Source organism: Myxocyprinus asiaticus, chromosome 2, assembly GCF_019703515.2.
Source record: "Myxocyprinus asiaticus isolate MX2 ecotype Aquarium Trade chromosome 2, UBuf_Myxa_2, whole genome shotgun sequence".
Taxonomy (NCBI): Eukaryota; Metazoa; Chordata; class Actinopteri; order Cypriniformes; family Catostomidae; genus Myxocyprinus; species Myxocyprinus asiaticus.
In genome coordinates, this window is record NC_059345.1 from 51517361 (window position 1) to 51539334 (window position 21974).

Below are 21974 nucleotides of genomic sequence, written 5' to 3' on the forward strand. Positions count from 1 at the left end.
AGTGGCATAAATAGGGCAGTTCAGAAGTCACAAATGGACCATATAGTGCAGAACTGCTAAAATATCCTACAGAAACATTAGGCGCAGATGATACAGTCCTTCTTTATTATGATGACACTACTGTAGATAGATAGATAGATAGATAGATAGAGACAGACAGACAGAGAGACAGACAGACAGACAGATAGATAGATAGATAGATAGATAGATAGATAGATAGATAGAGACAGACAGACAGACAGACAGACAGACAGACAGACAGACAGATAGATAGATAGATAGATAGATAGATAGACAGACAGACAGATACAGCAGATAGATAGATAGATAGATAGATAGATAGATAGATAGACAGATAGATAGACAGACAGACAGATAGATAGATAGATAGATAGATAGATATATAGATAGATAGATAGATAGATAGATAGATAGATAGACAGACAGACAGATACAGCAGATAGATAGATAGATAGATAGATAGATAGATAGATAGATAGATAGATAGATAGATAGATAGACAGACAGATACAGCAGATAGATAGATAGATAGATAGATAGATAGATAGATAGATAGATAGATAGATAGACAGACAGACAGATACAGCAGATAGATAGATAGATAGATAGATACAGCAGATAGATAGATAGATAGATACAGCAGATAGATAGATAGATAGATACAGCAGATAGATAGATAGATAGATAGATAGATAGATACAGCAGATATATAGATAGATAGATAGATAGATAGATAGATAGATAGATAGATAGATAGATAGATAGATACAGCAGATAGATAGATAGATCGATAGATAGATAGATAGATAGATAGATAGATAGATAGATAGATAGACAGACAGATACAGCAGATAGATAGATAGATAGATAGATAGATAGATAGATAGATAGATAGATAGATAGACAGACAGATACAGCAGATAGATAGATAGATATATAGATAGATAGATAGATAGATAGACAGACAGATACAGCAGATAGATAGATAGATAGATAGATAGATAGATAGATAGATAGATAGATAGATAGACAAACAGACAGATACAGCAGATAGATAGATAGATAGATAGATAGATAGATAGATAGATAGATAGATAGATAGATAGATAGACAGATAGACAGACAGATACAGCAGATAGATAGATAGATAGATAGATAGATAGATAGATAGATAGATAGATAGATAGATAGATACAGCAGATAGATAGATAGATAGATAGATAGATAGACAGACAGATACAGCAGATAGATAGATAGATAGATAGATAGATAGATAGATAGATAGATAGATACAGCAGATAGATAGATAGATAGATAGATAGATAGATAGATAGATAGATAGATAGATAGATAGACAGACACAGCAGATAGATAGATAGATAGATAGATAGATAGATAGATAGATAGATAGATAGATAGATAGACAGACAGATACAGCAGATAGATAGATAGATAGATAGATAGATAGATAGATAGATAAATAGATAGATAGATAGATAGATAGATATATAGACAGATACAGCAGATAGATAGATAGATAGATAGATAGATAGATAGATAGATAGATAGACAGACAGATACAGCAGATAGATAGATAGATAGATAGATAGATAGATAGATAGATAGATAGATAGATAGACAGACAGATACAGCAGATAGATAGATAGATAGATAGATAGATAGATAGATAGATAGATAGATAGATAGATAGATAGATAGATAGATACAGCAGATAGATAGATAGATAGATAGATAGATAGATAGATAGATAGATAGATAGATAGACAGACAGATACAGCAGATAGATAGATAGATAGATAGATAGATAGATAGATAGATAGATAGATAGATAGATAGATAGATAGATAGATACAGCAGATAGATAGATAGATAGATAGATAGATAGATACAGCAGATAGATAGATAGATAGATAGATAGATAGATAGATAGATAGATAGACAGACAGATACAGCAGATAGATAGATAGATAGATAGATAGATAGATAGATAGATAGATAGATAGATAGAGAGATAGATAGACAAACAGACAGATACAGCAGATAGATAGATAGATAGATAGATAGATAGATAGATAGATAGATAGATAGATAGATAGATAGATAGATAGACAGATACAGCAGATAGATAGATAGATAGATAGATAGATAGATAGATAGATAGATAGATAGATAGACAGACAGATACAGCAGATAGATAGATAGATAGATAGATAGATAGATAGATAGATAGATAGATAGATAGATAGACAGACAGATACAGCAGATAGATAGATAGATAGATAGATAGATAGATAGATAGACAGACAGACAGATACAGCAGATAGATAGATAGATAGATAGATAGATAGATAGATAGATAGATAGACAGACAGATACAGCAGATAGATAGATAGATATATAGATAGATAGATAGACAGATAGACAGACAGATACAGCAGATAGATAGATAGATAGATAGATAGATAGATAGATAGATAGATAGATAGATAGATAGATAGATAGATAGATAGATAGATAGATAGATACAGCAGATATATAGATAGATAGATAGATAGATAGATAGATAGATAGATAGATAGATAGATAGATAGATAGATAGATACAGCAGATAGATAGATAGATAGATAGATAGATAGATAGATAGATAGATAGATAGATAGATAGATAGATAGACAGACAGATACAGCAGATAGATAGATAGATAGATAGATAGATAGATAGATAGATAGATAGATAGATAGATAGTTAGATAGATAGATAGATAGATAGATATATAGACAGACAGATACGCAGATAGATAGATAGATAGATAGATAGATAGATAGATAGATAGATAGATAGATAGATAGATAGATAGATAGATAGATAGATGTGTAAAGTGTTACCCAGAGTTTATATGGCCCCTTGCTTTTTTGTTGGATATCTTTGATCTTGTGGCTTTTTCAGCATTATAAGTTTAAGTTTAGAACTTTAATAATCCCCACGGGGCAATTAATATAGGGCTACAGCAGTGCTTCACACAACAACACAATAACTAGACAAGAATACAGCATACCAGATCACACATTGAGTTTTTTTCCTAAAATAACAGGTTGCATTGTATTAAATGCTGATGAAAAATCTTAAAAAAGAAGTCTAGCAGATGAAAAATCTTAAAAAAGAACTAGCAAAGACCCCACCCGTATCCAAATGTTGGTGAAGAGTATTTAACATAAACAGTTTTGCATCATCCACGCCTCTTCTAGCACGGTACACAAACTGCAACAGAATACAGAACAGCGCTAGTTAATGACATAATATGGGCTTCAACCTGCCTCTCTAACACTATCATATCCAGTGAGGTTAGAGCAATTGGTCAGTAGTCATTAAAAGAGCCAGGCTTATCTCTCTTAAGAATAGGAACGATTGAAGAACTTTTCCACAGCTATGGAACTAAGCTTTAGTCCAGTGAAGACTGGAAAAGTGAGTGGAAAACCACACTGAGCTGTTCTGCACAGTGCTTCAAGGTTCTACCACATATACCATCTGGACCAGGGGCTTTATTAAGCAGTGTGATTTAATACATTCACTGGATGCAATTTCAAATCAGTGTCAAAATTCAGAGAATATCTAAAATCTTCCATGTCTGATACCAGGTCAAGTGTCTCAAAATGAGCAAAAAAATAATTTAGCTCATTTGGTAAGGACATGCTGTTATTGGACATGCTGTTAGGACATGCTGTTATTGTTTTTCATGACCACATGATGCTTTATCGACTGCATATTCACAGCTGCCATGCCCTTAATGCCTTGCCATGTGCTCCTGAGATTACCCTGGGTAAACGTTCCCTCAATCATATTCTTATAATTCGATTTAGCATCTTTGATGGCTTTCTTGACTTCCCTATTTATCTGCTTTTTCTCTTCTCTAGTCCCTGAAAGGAATACCCTTTTTTCATGTTCAGGATACCCTTTAATTCCTTTGTCACCCAGGGTGTATTATAAGGGAACACCATTATCTTTTTGGTGGGTATAACAGAATCAACACAGAAGGTAATGTATGCAGATATGGTAGATACTTGTTCGTTTAAGTCTGTATATGCGCTTAAAAACAGATTCCAAGCTGTATACTCAAAACACCCCTGTAAGGCTACAATACTAGAGGAGGTCCAGTTTTTAACAGTTTTTACCTCCCTCTCCTCTCGCTTTATAATAGGAGTGTATAAAGGAACCAACAGGACGGTGTTATGATCTGCTGAGCCAAGAGGAGGTTAAGGCAAGGACCTGTAGGCACCAGGGATAGGGCCATAACACCTATCCAAGATTTTATCTGCTCGAGTGGCAAATTGGTGGTAACCCTCAAATGTCTTGTCCATAATACAATGGTTAAAGTCACCCATAATGAATTTGGGAGAATCAGGCGATATAGTGTCCAATTTATGCAGGGTACTTTTTAATGTCTCTGTTGCAATGTCAAGTTTAGCACAAGGATGTATGTACACAACAATAAAAAACAGTTGGGAAAACTCGCGGGGTAGATAAAAAGGACGTGCAGAAACTGCAAGCAACTCAATGTCTGAATTACAAATCTTGTCCCATAATATTGCTTTGTTGCACCAGCTTTTCTTAATATAAACACACACCACTACTCCGCATTCTTTCCCTGTTGTTTTTTCTCTCTGTCCATCTGAATCAGAACACCGAATCCATCTATCCATAAACTGTTATCATCCATAGATTTATCCAGCCAAGTCTCAGTAAACGGCAGCATGTGTGTGGTTCTGTATTCATTCATAAAATTAAAATTTGCCTGCAGTTCATCCAGTTTGTGGTGGAGTGAACGAACGTTACCTAGAAGTATGCTTGGCAATGGGGTGAATCGTAGGGACTCCTTCAGTCTACATATTGTGATGTGCAATTCTTTTAGTAATAGTGTGTCTTACAGGTATCCTGTCATGGGAGATTGATCTGACCATCTGTGACTTGAACAGAGAACTACAGTTCTTCGAAACAAAACACTCTGCCCAGTTCTCTTCAGAGGTTAAAGGTCAGTTATTAAAATTCCAGAAAGATTTTTGTCTTTACACTCACTGAGCACTTTATTAGGTACACCTGTACATCTACGTATTGAAGTGATTATTTAATCAGCTAATCGTGTGGCAGCAGTGCAATGCATAAAATCATGCAGATACGGGTCAGGAGCATCTGTTAATGTTCACATCAACCATCATGGAGGAAAAATGTGATATCAGTGATTTGGAATGTGACATGATTGTTGGTGCCAGACGGGCTGGTTTGAGTATTTCTGTAACTGCTGATCTCTTGGGATTTTCAAGCACAACAATCACTAGTTTACACAGAATGGTGCCAAAAAAAAAAAAAAAAAAACATCCAGTGAGTGGCAGTTCTGCAGACAGAAACACCTTGTTGATGAATGAGGTCAACAGAGAATGGTCAGACTGGTTCGAGCTGACAGAATGTCTACGGTAACTCAGATAACCGCTCTGTACAATTGTAGTGAGCAGAATAACAACTCAGAATGTACAACATGTTGAACCTTGAGGCGGATGGGCTACAACAGCTGAAGACACGTCGGGTACTTTTTAAGGACCATAGTGTTCCTAATAAAGTGCTCAGTGAGTGTATGTCTGTATGACCTTTTGGCAAAATCAAAAGCATGAAAATTATAGTTCACCCCCAAGTGAAATTTCTCTCATCATTTATTCACCCTCATGCCATCCCAGATGTGTATGACTTCCTTTCTTCTGCAGAACAAAAACGAAGATTTTTAGAAGAATATTTCGGCTCTGTTGGTCCATGCAATGCAACTGAATGGTGGCCAGAACTTTGAAGCTCCAAAAAGGAGATAAAGTCAGCATAAAAATTAATCCATACAACTCCAGTAGTTTAATCAATGTCTTCTGAAGCAATCCAGTTGGTTTTGGGTGAGAACAGACCAAAATAAAACAAATTTTTCACTATGAATCTTGAAAGCAGTTTCCATGGCGATCATGATTTCAAGTTCAATTACACTTCCTAGTGCTTGCCGCATGTGCAGAGCGCTAGATGGCGCTATAGGAAGTGTAATCGAGCTTGAGATCAGCAGCCAAGGAGACTGCTTTCAAGATTTATAGTGAAAAAGGAGTTTTATTTTGGTCTGTTCTCACCCAACACCAATTGGATTGCTTCAGAAGACACTGGACCACTGGAGTCTGAAGGATTTTTTTGCTGACTTTACATGCTTAATAGAACTTCAAAGGCCTGGCCAACATTTACTTGCATTATATATGGACCTACGGGTGAAATGCGGTGAAATGCAATTGTATTTCTTTAATATGCAGCAGGCTCAGGCAAATATTTTTAAATAACTTACAATAGGCCTACTGAATACTTTGATTCACTGATTCAGATCACAATACACCCTCTTTACTCTGTCATAATCACAGTTTTATGACAGCAGGAAACTGCTTGCCGTGAACTGACATTTGACAGCTGATAGATTATGTGAAGGTGAGAAGGTGAGTGTGAAACAACAGTTCTTCATCACAGAGAGACAGTTTAGATTGTATTGATATAAGGCTTTCTGTGATTCTGCCATGCCACATTGTGTAAATGCACATTTACAGTGATCTCACTCTTTAATCCACATTTCACTTCAGTGTGGATCACTTTATAATGACAGTGAGGTATTGATGTCTGTATGTGGTAGATTTTGCAGCATAAAACATTATGTTTTGAGTGTGTGACTGGTTTTGGTTCATGTTTTCTGTCTTTCAAGGATGTTGTATTATAATTAACTTTAGTTTAGGTCTACATCAGTCTCTACAACAATTACATTGTAGGCTATCCATAAAAATAAAAGAAAGAAACTGTCAGTACAAAACAGTGAACAATTTGTGACAACTTGATGGTCTAACCATACAAAATGTTAGATTTATACATTTTATTAATTAGTAGAGAGGAATAGTTCACCCAAAAATGAAAATTCTCTCATAATTTATTTACCCTCTTGCCATCCCAGATGTGTATGACTTTCTTTCTTCTGCTGAACACAAACGAAGATTTTTAGAAGAATATTTCAGCTCTGTAGGTCCATACAATGCAAGTGAAAGGTGACCAGACTTTCTAAACTCCAAAATGCTCATAAAGGCAGTATAAAAGTAATCCATAAGACTCCAGTGATTAAATCCATGTCTTCAGAAGTGATATGATGGGTGTGGGTCAGAAATTTTTTACTATAAATTCACCTCACTGCCCAGTAAGTGGCGAATGCAAATGTGAAAGTGAAAGTGGAGATTGATAGTAAAAAGGGATTTAAATATTGATCTGTTTCTCACCCACATTTATCATATCACTTCTGAAGGCATGGATTTAACCACTGGAGTTTTATGGATTACTTCTGTGCTTTTTGGAGTGTCAAAATTTTGGTCACAATTCATTTGCACATATGGACCTACAGAGCTGAAATATTAAGCAGAAGAAAGAAAGTCATACAGATCTGGGATGGCATGAGAGTGAGTAAATTATGAGAGAATTTTCTTTTTTGGGTGAACTATCCCTTTAAGGGTATGGAAGTACTAGTTTTATATGTTCAGTCATGGTAGGGTGTTAAAGTAGTGCTTGAGTTATAGTTATGTTCAAATATTTATATAATAATTTTATGTAGTTACCTCAGAAAAGCCTAACAATTATTGACTAAACATTATGAAGCACATAACACCATGAAATTTTACTTTGAATTAGTATTCAGCCTTTTCTGTTCTGTCTGAATCTAAAGTGTTACAATTTCTGAGCAGCATACTGTAGCTCAACATGCTATGCTGCACACTGCAACCATCAGCAGAATTGAAGCTATAGGGGATACAGCATTAAATCTAAATTTACTTCCTCTGAAGTGTGGCATAACAGTGCTCACATACACGCACGCACATGCGCTCATTTGGCGCATGGTCACTCTATCACTCCAGCATGTGCTGGACATCCCACCACACCTTATCACATATTTTCATACTCTTTCTTTCTCTCACAGTTATTTGCTGTTGTTTTACCTCGTGGCTGTCATCTAAATCCCCTATTAGCCTCCCTCATATGTGACTGCTGACTCCCTATCTACCTCTGCATGAATTAATCATCAGTCCCTTCTCCATTATTATTCTTTACCACTAGATAATATCCTTAGTCTTCCAAGTTCTCTCCTATTTTCCTCCTTCTTCTACTTTTTGTGTAGTTGTGCAGTCCATATGGAGCCCTGTTCATGTAGGTATAGTAGAGTCTGTGATGAGCTTATGGGTGTTATAAATTAGATCAATCAGAGTGCTTGCTGTTGGGATGCTTTAAGCCTGTCAGCATCACACTGAGGTTTACATGGCACAGGGTGAGCTGTGCAGTAGTCAGCCAGCTAAAGATTGAACCCCTTCTCATGTAATGTGAGTGGCCATCTATTATCCACTTGCATCTCAAGTCATCAATCATAAAAAACACATTTAATGGCGAAGTGCATCATTTCTGCAGCACCAGCTCCACCAAAAGTATTGCAAAAATAATGAACACTTTCCTCTTCTACCATTGGACAAACAGATAGTCGCACCCCAAACTAACGCGTTGGTTGAGCCAGTGTTGCTGTTTTGGGCTGGTCCGGATGAGGGCCGGTACTAAGATGTGATGCATTTTAACCTTTAGGTTGGGCAATAGGTTCTCTCTTGGTGTGACCCGGGGGATCCCCCTTGGTTCTTTTGCTGTCCGACTGGAGGGCCACAATGAAAATCTAGAGGGCCAATGTCCCCCTAACCCTCTCTTAGACCTGGCCATGGTCCGGATGCAAAGATTGATTAAAATTTTGGGGGGAGTGATCGTACAAATGGTTTACTTATTATTATTATTATTATTATTATTATTATTATTATTATTAGAGTATTTTAACTTTGAAAAATTACACACATCACCTTTAAGAAATAAAATATAGTTAAATGTCTTGTTCAGGTGCTGGTGCAGCTGCAATTTTAAGATGACAAATTCATCTCAAAGTTAGATTTTTGGGTCTAAAATAAATTCAATGAACAGACAGATTATTAAGTTATTGTTAAGATAAGCCATTGTTTTAATGATTTCCCCAAGCTGTATGAAAGGAAATGCCATTCTGCTGGGTGCACTCAAGTGAAGGATGCAATTAGCATGCTGAATAAGGGCAGGAGGTGAAAAGATAAAGTAATATAATACACCATCACCACTGAGGGACAAAAATGCTTTGAAGCCAGAGTGGCTGCTCTCACTCTCAAGGGCAGACTTTGTAGAGAGCTAGCAAAGTGCCATTCCACTGATATCTAAAGACAACAGCCTCAAAAGACTGGGTTCAACCAGCATTTGGGAACCAAGGAAACTTTGTGGCTCCAAATGCTGTTTTAACATTGTCATTAGAGGTTAATCAGTGCTACAACAAATCCAACATAGGAAATTAATGAGACTGAACGCATAACTATGCTGTATATTTTCTGAGCAGTACTGAAAAAGCTTGTACACATGCGGAACAGGAATCAGAGCATAAACAATGCTGTTTATCTAATATGAGATCTCTGACAGGCTGAACAAATCAGGTCATTATTTTACACATAGTTGACTGGGTCATTCATTTTGCTCCCTGAAGACGAAGGGGGTAATTCACTAAAAATAAATTGTGCCCAGTAAAAGCACCAGTTATTTTGCATGCACTGTCTGCACTGGTTCAGTGCCTGGTTCACTAAAGGAATAATGCAAATGAGAAAACGACGCATATATGCCCCTAATATCGCTGCTGAATGGATTTTGCACGATTCTGAATGCTATATAGGATGCAGCAGACCACAGTTATCTGACACACTTTGGCAGGACTGAACAGCATTATGGAAGGCCAAATTATCTTTTGTTTGTTCCCAGCATTACTGTTCATAACTGCATTTTTACTAGTAAGAATTCCAATTACTGAGCTCTATAATTTAATGTTTACTAGCAAGAATGCAATTGTAGAGCTCTCTAGCTGAAATTTTACTAGTAAGAATTCCAGTTACATAGATCTGTAATTGAATTTTTAATAGTAAGAATTCCAATAACAGAGCTCTAATTGAATTTCTACTTGTATGAATTTCAATTAGAGCTCTCTAACTGAATTTTTACTAGTAAGAATTTCAATAACAGAGCTCTCTAATTGAATTTTTACATGTGTGAAATTTCAATTACAGAGCTTCTAACTGAATTGTTACTAGTAAAAAATTTAATTACTGAGCTCTACGATTGAATATTTACTTTTCATAAAATTCCAAACATATGGAAAGCTTTTAATTTTCCCAGTGTTACTCATTATAATTGCATTTTTACTAGTAAAAATTTCCATTGACTCATATTCATTTTAATTACAGAGCTCTGAAAATGAATTATTACTAGTAAGAATTCCAGTTAGAGAAATCTGTAATTCCATTTTTACTAGTAAGAAATCTGGTTAGAGGGCTCTCTAATTGATTTTTTACTAGTAAGAATTTAAATCACAGAGCTCTCTAATTGAATTTTACTAGTACAAAAATCACATTAAAGATATGTTTAATTGCAGAGCTCTGTAATTGAATTACAGAGCTCTGCAATTACATTCTTACTAGTAAGAATATAATTTTAGACCTCTGCAATTGCAATTCTTACTAGTAAAAATCAATTGTAGAACTCTGTAATTCAATTATAGAGCTCTGCAATTACATTCTTACTGGTAGGAATTCCAATTACAGAGCTCTGCAGTTGCCTTCTTACTAGTATAAACATAATGATAGAGCTCTACAATAGTGATTCTTACTAGGAATAATTGCATTGTAGAGCTCTCTATTCAATGCCATCTCGTTATGGTAATGGTGCCTCATGCATATTAATATTCATCTGGCTTGTATACATTGGCAGGTGGGAAGATGTATATAAATATGTATGGGGCACAAAATGTAATATGAATATACAGTATATGATTATTTATTATTATATATGAAATAGAAATTAATGAAAATGACTTCATTTAAATACTCAAGATGCAGCACAATGTCAGCAGTGATTGTGTTGGTTAAACTAGATTGAGGATGGTTAGTGAATAAGACGTAGGTTTTTGTACCGAAATATAATGCGCAAATGTGGCGCAACTGTTTAGTGAATTCACACCTGAGAGTCTGAACAAAAAAATCAAACATAAGAAATAAATGTGTAGCAGCTTGTTACCTTAACCACACTGAATTAGAACAGAGAAATGTGTTCTTATGGAATCTTTAAGTTTGTGAGGGTGTGTATTAGTGGTAGATTGTGTGCAGTTTCTTATTTCTATCAGATTGTGAATGGTAGATGTTTCAGTGAAATTGTTAGTTCCAACTCATTTCATTCCTTCACCATTAGAGCATGACCTAGTGCAGAAGTGGACTGGCCCCACTGCAAACTCTTTCTGTCTGCTATTGTTACATCTTATATTGCCTTACAGGCAAGACTTCTGCTCATAGAATCCTCAAAATAAGAATCCATCCCTTTGTTTTATTTGTGAAAACATGAAGGTTTCTTTGATTGAGAATGATGTCTTTTTAAGGTATTGATAAGCAGAGATTTTTTTTCTGCTAGTGTTGTTTAGTCTTATTTGATGCTTGGCCATAAAACAGACTTCTAACAATAGTGACCTCACCTGACGGATATGTCATGCTATAGAATATTAGGTCACAAGGTTTTGTTTAGGAACAGCAATTAGTTACATTTTCATTATTCCTAAGGTAAAGCAGAGCATAATGTTCATATTGTTAAACATAATGAATATGCCTTTTATTAAACATGTCAGAAGGGGGATGTGGCTGTGAAGCTGTGTTAGTCCATATTCTGTCACCAAGATGCATGCTGTCATAAGGACATGCCTCATATCTGCAGACTGACTTGCTTTTTTGGTTTTCAGTGCATTTGAGATAGAAAGTGAAAGGGAGAAGTGTGAAGAAAATCCATAATTAATGAAAGAAGGAGAGCTGCCTCACTCTCCTCCCAGCAGACCGAATGGCTGCCTCCATTTCACCTTGGTGCCTGACAGGTTTCAGTAACTGCTGCTCGCTCTTTACAACATCACATTCGTTGTTTTAGCCAGCAGTGGAAGGTGATGGAGGAGGACTGAACATGCTCAGTACGGCTGGTCTGCCACTCCTGCAGCTGTGCTTAGAATACTGAGCAGGACGTGAGCGCAGTGTCATCATGGCTGACTGCTTGTAAATGTCAGTGCAACAACTGAATGACTTTAAGTTAATGCTGGATTTGCTTAGTTAGGTTTTAAGCAACAGTTTTAATTTTCAGGTTCTTTTATTTGTAGGAAGAAAATATATGTCAACCCACATTTTTAATTAGACTAAGATTCCTTATTGTGTATTTTTAATACATTACCAGTCATAAAATAGCATTTTATTGGATTGAATCTGTAATTACACAAAGCAGTACAGAGTGGGCATATAATCTTAGTTTTAGCAGGAGAGCTCGATTTGTGTTTCTAAGTGCTGATGACACATTTAAGGAACCTCTGGCAACATGACAGGTCGACCTGTTGTACGTCTTAGCTGGATTGAGAACTGAGCATGATTAGTGTTGCATTCTGACAGCCAAGGTAAAAAAAAAAAAAAAAACTCCAGGACAAATGAACAGAGGTCAGGCACAGAATAAGAAAATTTTCTGAGACAGGTGAATGCGCAGTCATAAAAACAACATAGAAAGTAGGTTATTAGAAAGGGCAAGATGTATGTTAAAGGGACAGTTTACTCAAAAAGGAAAACTGTATAATAATTGACTTAAGTTCGTGTTGTTCCAAACCCAGATGACTTTCTTTCTTCCGTGGATCGTTATGTTAGAAGGAATGTTGGCCTCAGTCACCATTCACTTTCATTGCATTTGTTTTACCGTACAATGAAAGTGACTGAATGTTGACTGAGACTAATATACTGCCTAATTTTGTGTTCCACAGATGAAAGAACAGATTTGTAAAATTACGAGGGTGTTCAAATGATGACAGAATTTTCATTTCAGGTGAGCTGCACGACATGAGTTAAACAAAAGACATTTAGTAAAACAAATAAATAATGATAAACATTTCCATGTTGGTTCTAAAATAAATTATGGGATGGTAGAGTAATATAGACTTCCCACCTGGTATGTGTTGCTGTTCCCATATGAGTGTTGCTCAGTGACCGCCTCCCCTGAAATCTCAGCCAGGGATTTTACTACTGACACAGATGGATGGGCCCTTGAACAATCATTACAGATCCCTTTACTTCCCTAGAGACAGCAGGGAGGAGGCTGAAATGGTCACCATGGCCCCAGCTGTCTCATACATTGTTCAATTAATTTAGATTTTTCAGCAACATACCACACATTAATGACTGTGACCACAGCTCACTGCTATAATCTCTCGTATGTTTAGCAAGTTTATAAGTAAAAGCTTCCAAATATGCATTTTGGACTTATGTGCATGAGTTTTTAATGTGATGCGCATAATTAAGTCAATAAACAGGGGAAATTGACAGGGCGGAGAAAAATGAGTGATGAGCATTATGTGTAACTGCAACCTCCCTCTCCAGTGATAGAAAGGTGCGGAGAAGCAGTTCTCATCTCTTATGCACAGCTTTTACATTTATTTAGGAAGATTTATTGTTGTTATTTGATATCCAATGTGGTTTGAATGGGTTCACAGTTCAAGCTATTTGTATGGTGTAGTTATGGCTTCTTTACAGTCTATAAAGGGAATTTATTTTTAAATCTGAAACTCAGACATAGCTGCACTGACAAGCTGCATTGTTTTTGCAAATCTAATCTTGGAGAACTGCAACACTGAACATAGAACTCATACAAAAACATACAAGCCTGCAACTTAAGCTGTTAGGTGACGTGTTGATTTGTGATTGTCTCACCTTAACATACACTAAGCAAAATTCTTGTCAAAGATATCAGCAGAGTACAAATTTATCCAACTATGAAGCTGTTGTCCATAGGAAAGGGCTTTTATGAGGGTCCTGTGTGTTTTTGTTTTTTGTTTTGTGTTGATTAATAATTCAGGATGGGTTATTGATTCAGGTCCTTTATACCCCTGCAGTCTGCACATGACCACTGAGCGTCAGCATGCTGCTCAGGCGACTCCAGTCTGCCTGACAGTGGCATTGATTGCTGGGCTGGATCCTGCACCAGACGCACCATAGTGAAACCTGAGCCCACGCCTCTGAACCAAAGGTCTTAGGAAAGAGTCCTAGATATTTTCTAAGCAAACTTACCATCTATCCTTTTGTATCTCTTGAATATGAAGAGAACATGCTATAACTCAGTGGTATTAATGCACCACCATTTTGTAAGATGAGCCAGCTATTATCATGGGACTGTAATGAAAGTATTAAATTACTGAGATAATTCTAGAGATGGACACAGACTATCTAGCAGCAAGGGTGCGGCAGCCAGACTGCTGCTTTGAACAGTTGTTAAGGATTTGGGAAGTGTCTATTTATAATCTTGTAATGGCATCAATTTAGATGTGATTTAACAAATGCAACCCCTTTTGTAGCAGCTAAACACATTAATCTCCTTTGACCATTAAAAACAACTTAAATTAAAACATATTTCCAATGGAATTAGTGAATACTTCATCCTGATTCATAAATCGAATTATTTTAGGTTTGGCTTTGTACTGCAATAAGTATGTTCTTCTTCTTTGTTTGTTGTAATCGCTCTTTAGATTTGACAGCATCCTCACCCAGTTACTGTAAACCCCATTCTGCCCTGGCTCATTGTCAAGAAGGTGGTTGAGAGCTGGGCAAACTGTGTCTGCAAGAGAATGCTGATAGAGTTCTGTTAATGGGTCAGATTTGGGCAGTCTTGCCCAGCAGCTGTCAGGCTGGGATCAGCTGTACATAAACTGCTAAACAGTCTGGCCCAGCCTTGTCATTCTTGACCATCACAACACCTAGTGTAGCTCAGAACAGTAGAATCATTTATTTTTATGTTGAACATTTATGTAAAACAATTTACGTGAACCATGTTGATATATCATGGTAGCATTCAATAAGAAGTGATGGATATAGACTCACTGAGCACTTTATTAGGAACACTATGGTCTTTTGCTGTTGCAGCCCATTCGACTCAAGGTTCGACATGTTGTGCATTCTGAGATGATATTCTTCTCAACACAATTGTACAGAGTGGTTATCTGAGTTACCGTAGACATTCTGTCAGCTCGAACCAGTCTGGCCATTCTCTGTTGACCTCTCTCATCAACAAGGCATTTCCATCTACAGAACTGACACTCACTGGATGTTTTGTTTTTGGCACCATTCTGAGTAAACTCTAGAGACTGTTGTGTGTGAAAATCCCAGGAGATCAGCAGTTACAGAAATACTCAAACTAGCCCGTCTGGCACCAACAATCATGCCACGGTCGAAATCACATTTTTTCCCCATTCTGATGGTTGATGTGAACATTAACTGAAGCTCCTGACCTGTATCTGGATGATTTTATGCATTGCACTGCTGCCACACGATTGGCTGATTTGATAATCGCATGAATAAGAAGGTGTACAGGTGTTCCCAATAAAGTGCTCAGTGAGTGTAGACTGGAGGAAAGTGATGGATATGTTTAAGTGATACTGTAGATATAGACCGGAGGAATAGATATCACATTCAATATTGATGTCTATATAATCTGGGACAACAGAGTCAGTCTTGCCAGTCTTAAGAGGGTTTGGATTGGATCTTACATCTTAACCAAGAGTCCATCTGCTCACTGTTTTTTCTTTTTTGCATTATTGATCAAATAGCTCTCAAACACTAGAATATTTGCCAGTAAATTGGACTGAGATTGGTGACTCCTCTAAAATTAAGAATGCACACAGCGTGAGGCATGCGGAGAGATGCATTTTCTACAGTTGGACTCACCTTATTAGAAAGACATTAATTGGTCAGTGTTTATTTGCTTGCAACTTCAATTTGATTATTTTTTGTTTGTGGTAAAATGATCAGTCTTGGACTGGGTCATGGCAAGTGTTATTTCCTGATGCAAAGGCTTTGTGAACATATTATAAAAAGGTTTTACTCTGTTGCATTTAAAACTATGGAAACACTTTACAATAAGGTTCCATTCGTTAACATTAGTTAATGCATTAAGTATCATTAACTAACCATGAACAATATATATATATATATATATATATATATATATATATATATATATATATATATATATATATATATATATATATATATATATATATTACAGTATATATTCATCTTTGTTAATGTTAGTTAGAAAAATACAATTGTTTATTGTTAGTTCATGTTAGTACATAGTATATTAACTAATGTTAGCATATACAACTTTTGATTTTAAATTAACATTAAGATGAATAAATGCTTAATAAGTATATTTCATTGTAGTTCATGATCTAACTAATGTTGTTAACTAATGTTAACAAATGGAACCTTATTGTAAAGTGCTACCAAAACTACTATCTTATTTATATATTTTTTTTGTACTTTGAAAGTGGATTGGAATTGGCAATGAATCCATGGAAATATGAACACATTTGTTGCATATAGGCCACACCCACTCTCTCTTACGCTCACTCGTGTGTCTGTGTGCGCGCGCTCTCGGGCTGCTCGTCACACGATACGCACGGCTCAGCATCAGCAACGGTAGGTCTAATCTCTCATCTAAAGAAATTATATTTATGTATATATTATGTAAAGAATTAAACTGTTTAAAGCGTGTTGGATTATTTCTCCGAAGTAGTTAACTGAGAGTGACCATGAATGACAATGCATAAGGAATCAAAGACGTTGTTCAGCCAATGAGGAAATATTTGAGAGGGGTTTTTCAGCTGGTAATATGAGATAGATAACGAAGACTTGTTTTTTCTACTTTTACTGGATTGAGTAGGATTGCCATTGATTTCCATGTACAGATTTAGTTGTTGAGTCTACATTTGACTACAGTCAGAGCTCAATTTAAATAAACCAGTCGGCATGTTGTTAGAAAACGGCGAGGTTCGTCACATTATTATTATCTTTTCACCATGACCCAGATATTAATTGTGATTCTTTGATTATTATGGGATGAATTCGGGCATTTGAGGAACCTGTGACAACAGCCCGTGCCCATCACTGAGAGATACAGTTGAAGTCAGAAGTTTACATACACCTTAGCCAAATACATTTAAACTCAGTTTTTTTTTTTTTTTTTTTTTACAATTTCTGACATTTAATCATATAAAACATTACCTGTCTTAGGTCAGTTAGGATCACTACTTTATTTTAAGAATGTGAAATGTTAGAATAATAGTAGAGAGATTTATTTATTTCAGCTTTTATTTATTTCATCACATTCCCAGTGGGTCAGAAGTTTACATACACTTTGTTAGTATTTAGTAGCATTGCCTTTAAATTGTTTAACTTGGGTCAAACATTTTGGGTAGCCTTCCACAAGCTTCTCACAATAAGTTGCTGGAATTTTGGCCCATTCCTCCAGACAGAACTGGTGTAACTGAGTCAGGTTTGTAGGTCTCCTTGCTCGCACAGGCTTTTTCAGTTCTGCCCACAAATTTACTATCACATTGAGGTCAGGGCTTTGTGATGGCCACTCCAATACCTTGACTTTGTTGTCCTTAAGCCATTTTGCCACAACTTTGGAGGTATGCTTGGGGAAGACCCATGGTGTATATACTTGCATACTATTGTTTGTACAGGTGAACGTGGTACCTTCAGGCATTTGGAAATTGCTCCCAAGGATGAACCAGACTTGTGGTGGTCAACAATTTTTTTCTGAGGTCTTTGCTGATTTCTTTTGATTTTCCCATGATGTCAAGCAAAGAGGCACTGAGTTTGAAGGTAGTCCTTAAAATACATCCACAGGTACACCTCCTATCAGAAGCTAATTGTCTAAAGGCTTGACATCATTTTCTGGAATTTTCCAAGCTGCTTAAAGGCACAGTTAACTTAGTGTATGTAAACCTCTGACCCACTGGAATTGTGATATAGTCAATTAAAAGTGAAACAATCTGTCTGTAAACAACTGTTGGAAAAATTACTCGTGTCATGCACAAAGTAGATGTCCTAAACGACTTGCCAAAACTATAGTTTGCTAATATCAAATCTGTGGAGTGGTTAAAAAATTAGTTTTAATGACTTCAACCTAAGTGAATGTAAACTTCTGACTTCAACTGTAAATATGTGCGCAAATTCAACAGGCCCAACTTACAGTAAATATCATAGATCAGTTAATGAGATATCTCTCTGAGGCAGAAACAGGGTGATGTATAGACCTTATTCAGAGTAGCGGCATATTAAATTCATGACAGGAATGAAAACGAGGCTATGAGGAATAAACTTACAGTCTTTTCAATGGGTTTGTACTGTTCTTTAAATTGGTGTTTAAAGAGCTGATGAAACATTGACTAACCATCTTCCCAAAACATTTTCTGTTAAAAAAATAAACTCCAGAAAACACAACCTGGAAATTAGATGTGATCTAGGACAGTGGTTCTCAATCTTTCTGACCCCAAGACCCCCTACTTTCTAAGACAATATTTGAAAGCCCCCCTCCTCTGAAACTAGATGTGTCTGATTAAAACAATTAATCATGATAATATTTTTATTATAGATGTTTCAGAAATAGTCTGTTGATAAGTTGTAGGCATACATCTTAATTTAAAGCATTTTTAGCATTTTAATGAAGTTAGATTATTTTAATATTTATTATTTTAAATTAATTTTAAGGCATCTTGCATCCCCCTTGGATGTGTGCTGAGGCTCCCTAGTGGGCCCCGGCCCCCTGGTTGAGAACCACTGATCTAGGACATTTATACAGCTTAATACTAGGGATGTCCCGATACCGACTAGGGATGTCCCGATACCGATACGGATGGATGAATAAGCCGATAACCGATTAATCAGCCGATAGTTTTAAAAAAAAATCTAAAATGTAAAAAAATAAAATATAATCTTAAATGTGTAAACATGTTCTTCCTTATTAGCACAGGGGAAGACACAGAGACTACAAGTCGAAAATAAACCAAATCCCAATAATAACCAGGAAAAAAATGTATGATTTGGTGCATAACTTTTAACTATAAACAAGCCCGGAATACACTTAAATATTGGCTCAGTTAGAATGCTCTATATTTAAGTATTTAACAAATTTATATTTTATATCCTATATTCACCAGATGGAGGATTTTATATATCACCAGGTGAGGTTTATTATTATTCAAAAGAAAGTTGGAGACACGATGTACAGTATGTGCTGCAGGGGGCACGTTTCTATGTAGTCACATTTTTCTTTACATGCTCTTGCTTCAAATTAGAGCACTTGATTATCTGATCAAAATAGTAAAATATGCACTGAAGTGAGGATAAAAATATGGATGAATATTGTCAATGATGAAAGACACCTGACCACGAGGTGTCAGTGATTGTTTTTATTTCAATTCTAGAGGCTGCTGGGGCCTGGGTAGCTCAGTGGTAAAAGATGCTGGCTACCACCCTTGGAGTTCGCTAGTTCGAATCCCAAGGTATGCTGAGTGACTCCAGTCAGGTCTCCTAAGCAACCAAATTGGCCCAGTTGCTAGGGAGGGTAGAGTCACATGGGGTAACCTCTTCGTGGTTGCTATAATGTGGTTTGTTGTTGGTGGGGTGCATGGTAAGTTGAGCGCAGATGCCGTGGTGGATGGTGTGAAGCCTCCACACGCACTATGTCTCTGTGGCAACGCACTCAACAAGCCACATGATAAGATGCGCAGGTTGATGGTCTCAGACGCGGAGGCAACTGGGATTCATCCTCTGCCACTCAGATTGAGGCGAATCATTACGTGACCACAAGGACTTAAAAGTGCACTGGGAATTAGGCATTCCAAATTGGGTGAAAAAGGGAAAAAAATAAAAAATTCCTAGAGGCTGCTGTTATACTGTAGGAATAAAAAACTAAAACTTTAAATAAAGTATCAGCAACTATCGGCATAGATTTTTGCCAATAACCAATAGTTCCAAAAAAGCCACTATCGTTAGTCAGTAAAACCGATATATCAGTCTACCTATGGTACTTGTGCTCGTAAAAATGCTCTGATACCAAAAACTGATACCATCTGACATACAAATTTCATTGCGTGAACATTCAGCATACAGATTAAAATCACATTATGTCCTAGTGTGATTATTAAGCTGCGAAGGCTGCAGTTTATTGAGATAAGTATATAGTTTGCATGTGCTGCACGCTTCAAAGTAAATAGATCTTTTTTTTAGGAATGTATAGCCTAAATGTAAATGTGAAGTCGACTGCTCATACCAAAGAGCTCTAAAACACCATCATGAGTATGGTGGTCTCTTTTTGTAGCAGATGACAGCGAGCAGAGCGCTAATATCGCTACGAAACGTGCAGCACATAAAGACTAAATATTTATTTTAGGGATGCACGATATATTTTTGGCCGATAACTGGGAAAAACAAAATATTATTATGGAATTACCACCGATATTTTCACTGATAATTTGTAACAAAATGTGCTTGTTGTATTTTACGAGTTGAGACTTCTAAAGTTATGACTCACGACTATTCGATCTGTATGATGTTACCTATTCCCATTATGATTGTTGTGTTCACATTTAATAAATTATATAGTGGAACTGTCACAGATGAGCGCTGTAACAAGTGTCTATGAATGAGACGTGCGTAAGCATAATACCACACATACATACAAACTACCACTGCACTCGCAGTCTGGCTGCTATCATAAATATGTATATAGAGATTAGGGTTTGCATTGTATATTTTTTTATTTAATGTTCGTTACATGCTGTTTATCACCTCATTTTGGTTTAATTCATTATCACAGCTGTTTGAAGTTCATTATTCTCTATCTGTTAGCGAGTCATCAGGATTACCGTAAAAGTATATTGTCATTTATTTCTCATTCAAATCAGCATACATCTGTAATATATTCACATTTATGGTTCATGTTACATCCACCAAACCTTAAATAGCCAAATTCCAAGCTTTTAAACGACAATTTTTTTCAAATGAGAAGATTTTAATGAATTAGCTAGCAGTTCCAGGTTAAAGGATTAAAAATTACAACTTTTTTTTAAAATATCGGTTATCGGTATCAATATCGACCACAGTGAACTGTGAATTATCGGTTATCTGTATCGCCCCAGAAATTCCATATCGGTGCATCCCTAATTAATTTAATGCAATAGAAGCCTTTTGTGGTTTAATAATTAGTGGTTGACCTATATGGGTTTTTCAATGGCTGATGCCGAAACTGATATGTAGAAAGCAGGATAGCCGATATAAATGCCGAGAAACATAATACAATTTAACAACAGCAAATCAGATATACACAAAATTTCGAAAGTGAAACAAACACCTATTTTATGCAATATTTACTCAAATTTACATGAACTTGAAAAGAAAAATCTTTGAAAACAGAAAATGTTGACCATCCATTGATAAATCTTCTGGTAGATTTTGGAACTGACACAAGTGAATTTTAACACTTCTGTTAATCGGCCAAGCGAACGCGATTATCATCCGATGCCAATAATCGCATGATGCGGATATGTCAGTCTAACACTATTAATAATCACACTCTGGTTCACGTAGCCACAACCTGGAGGTAAGAAGCTACCGTCAAAAACACATAGAAACTAAAAGGGCTTCACTCCAAAATAAAAGCTCTATTTAAATGGAAAAAAGTACAACAGAAAAACATCACTACTGTATAGTTATGTAATATTCACTGTAATACTACTACTACTACTACTAAAAATAAATCAATACAAATTATCTTACAGTATATTTAAACAATATCTCACATCTGTGATGCTCTCTTATGCAGCACTTTATTTGACAAAAATGGTGTTGTATTTTGGATTGTGCTGGGATTTTCTGTATAGAAGTACTTAATTTTATAAAAATAAT

At 36.1% G+C, this 21974-nt stretch overlaps 1 protein-coding gene across 2 annotated transcripts in view; it reads left to right on the top strand.

Moving 5' to 3' along the window:
- The window catches only part of LOC127414455 (microtubule-associated protein 1A-like), a 43915-nt gene that overhangs the window by 490 nt on the left and 21451 nt on the right, over positions 1-21974 (top strand). The window contains exon 2 of one of the 2 annotated variants that reach the window (XM_051652483.1): positions 4967-5068. In XM_051652483.1, the coding sequence (XP_051508443.1) occupies positions 4967-5068 (102 nt within the window). Of the gene's footprint in view, positions 1-4966; positions 5069-16649; positions 16698-21974 lie in introns of those variants that run through there. The other variant, XM_051652493.1, reaches the window with a different exon arrangement.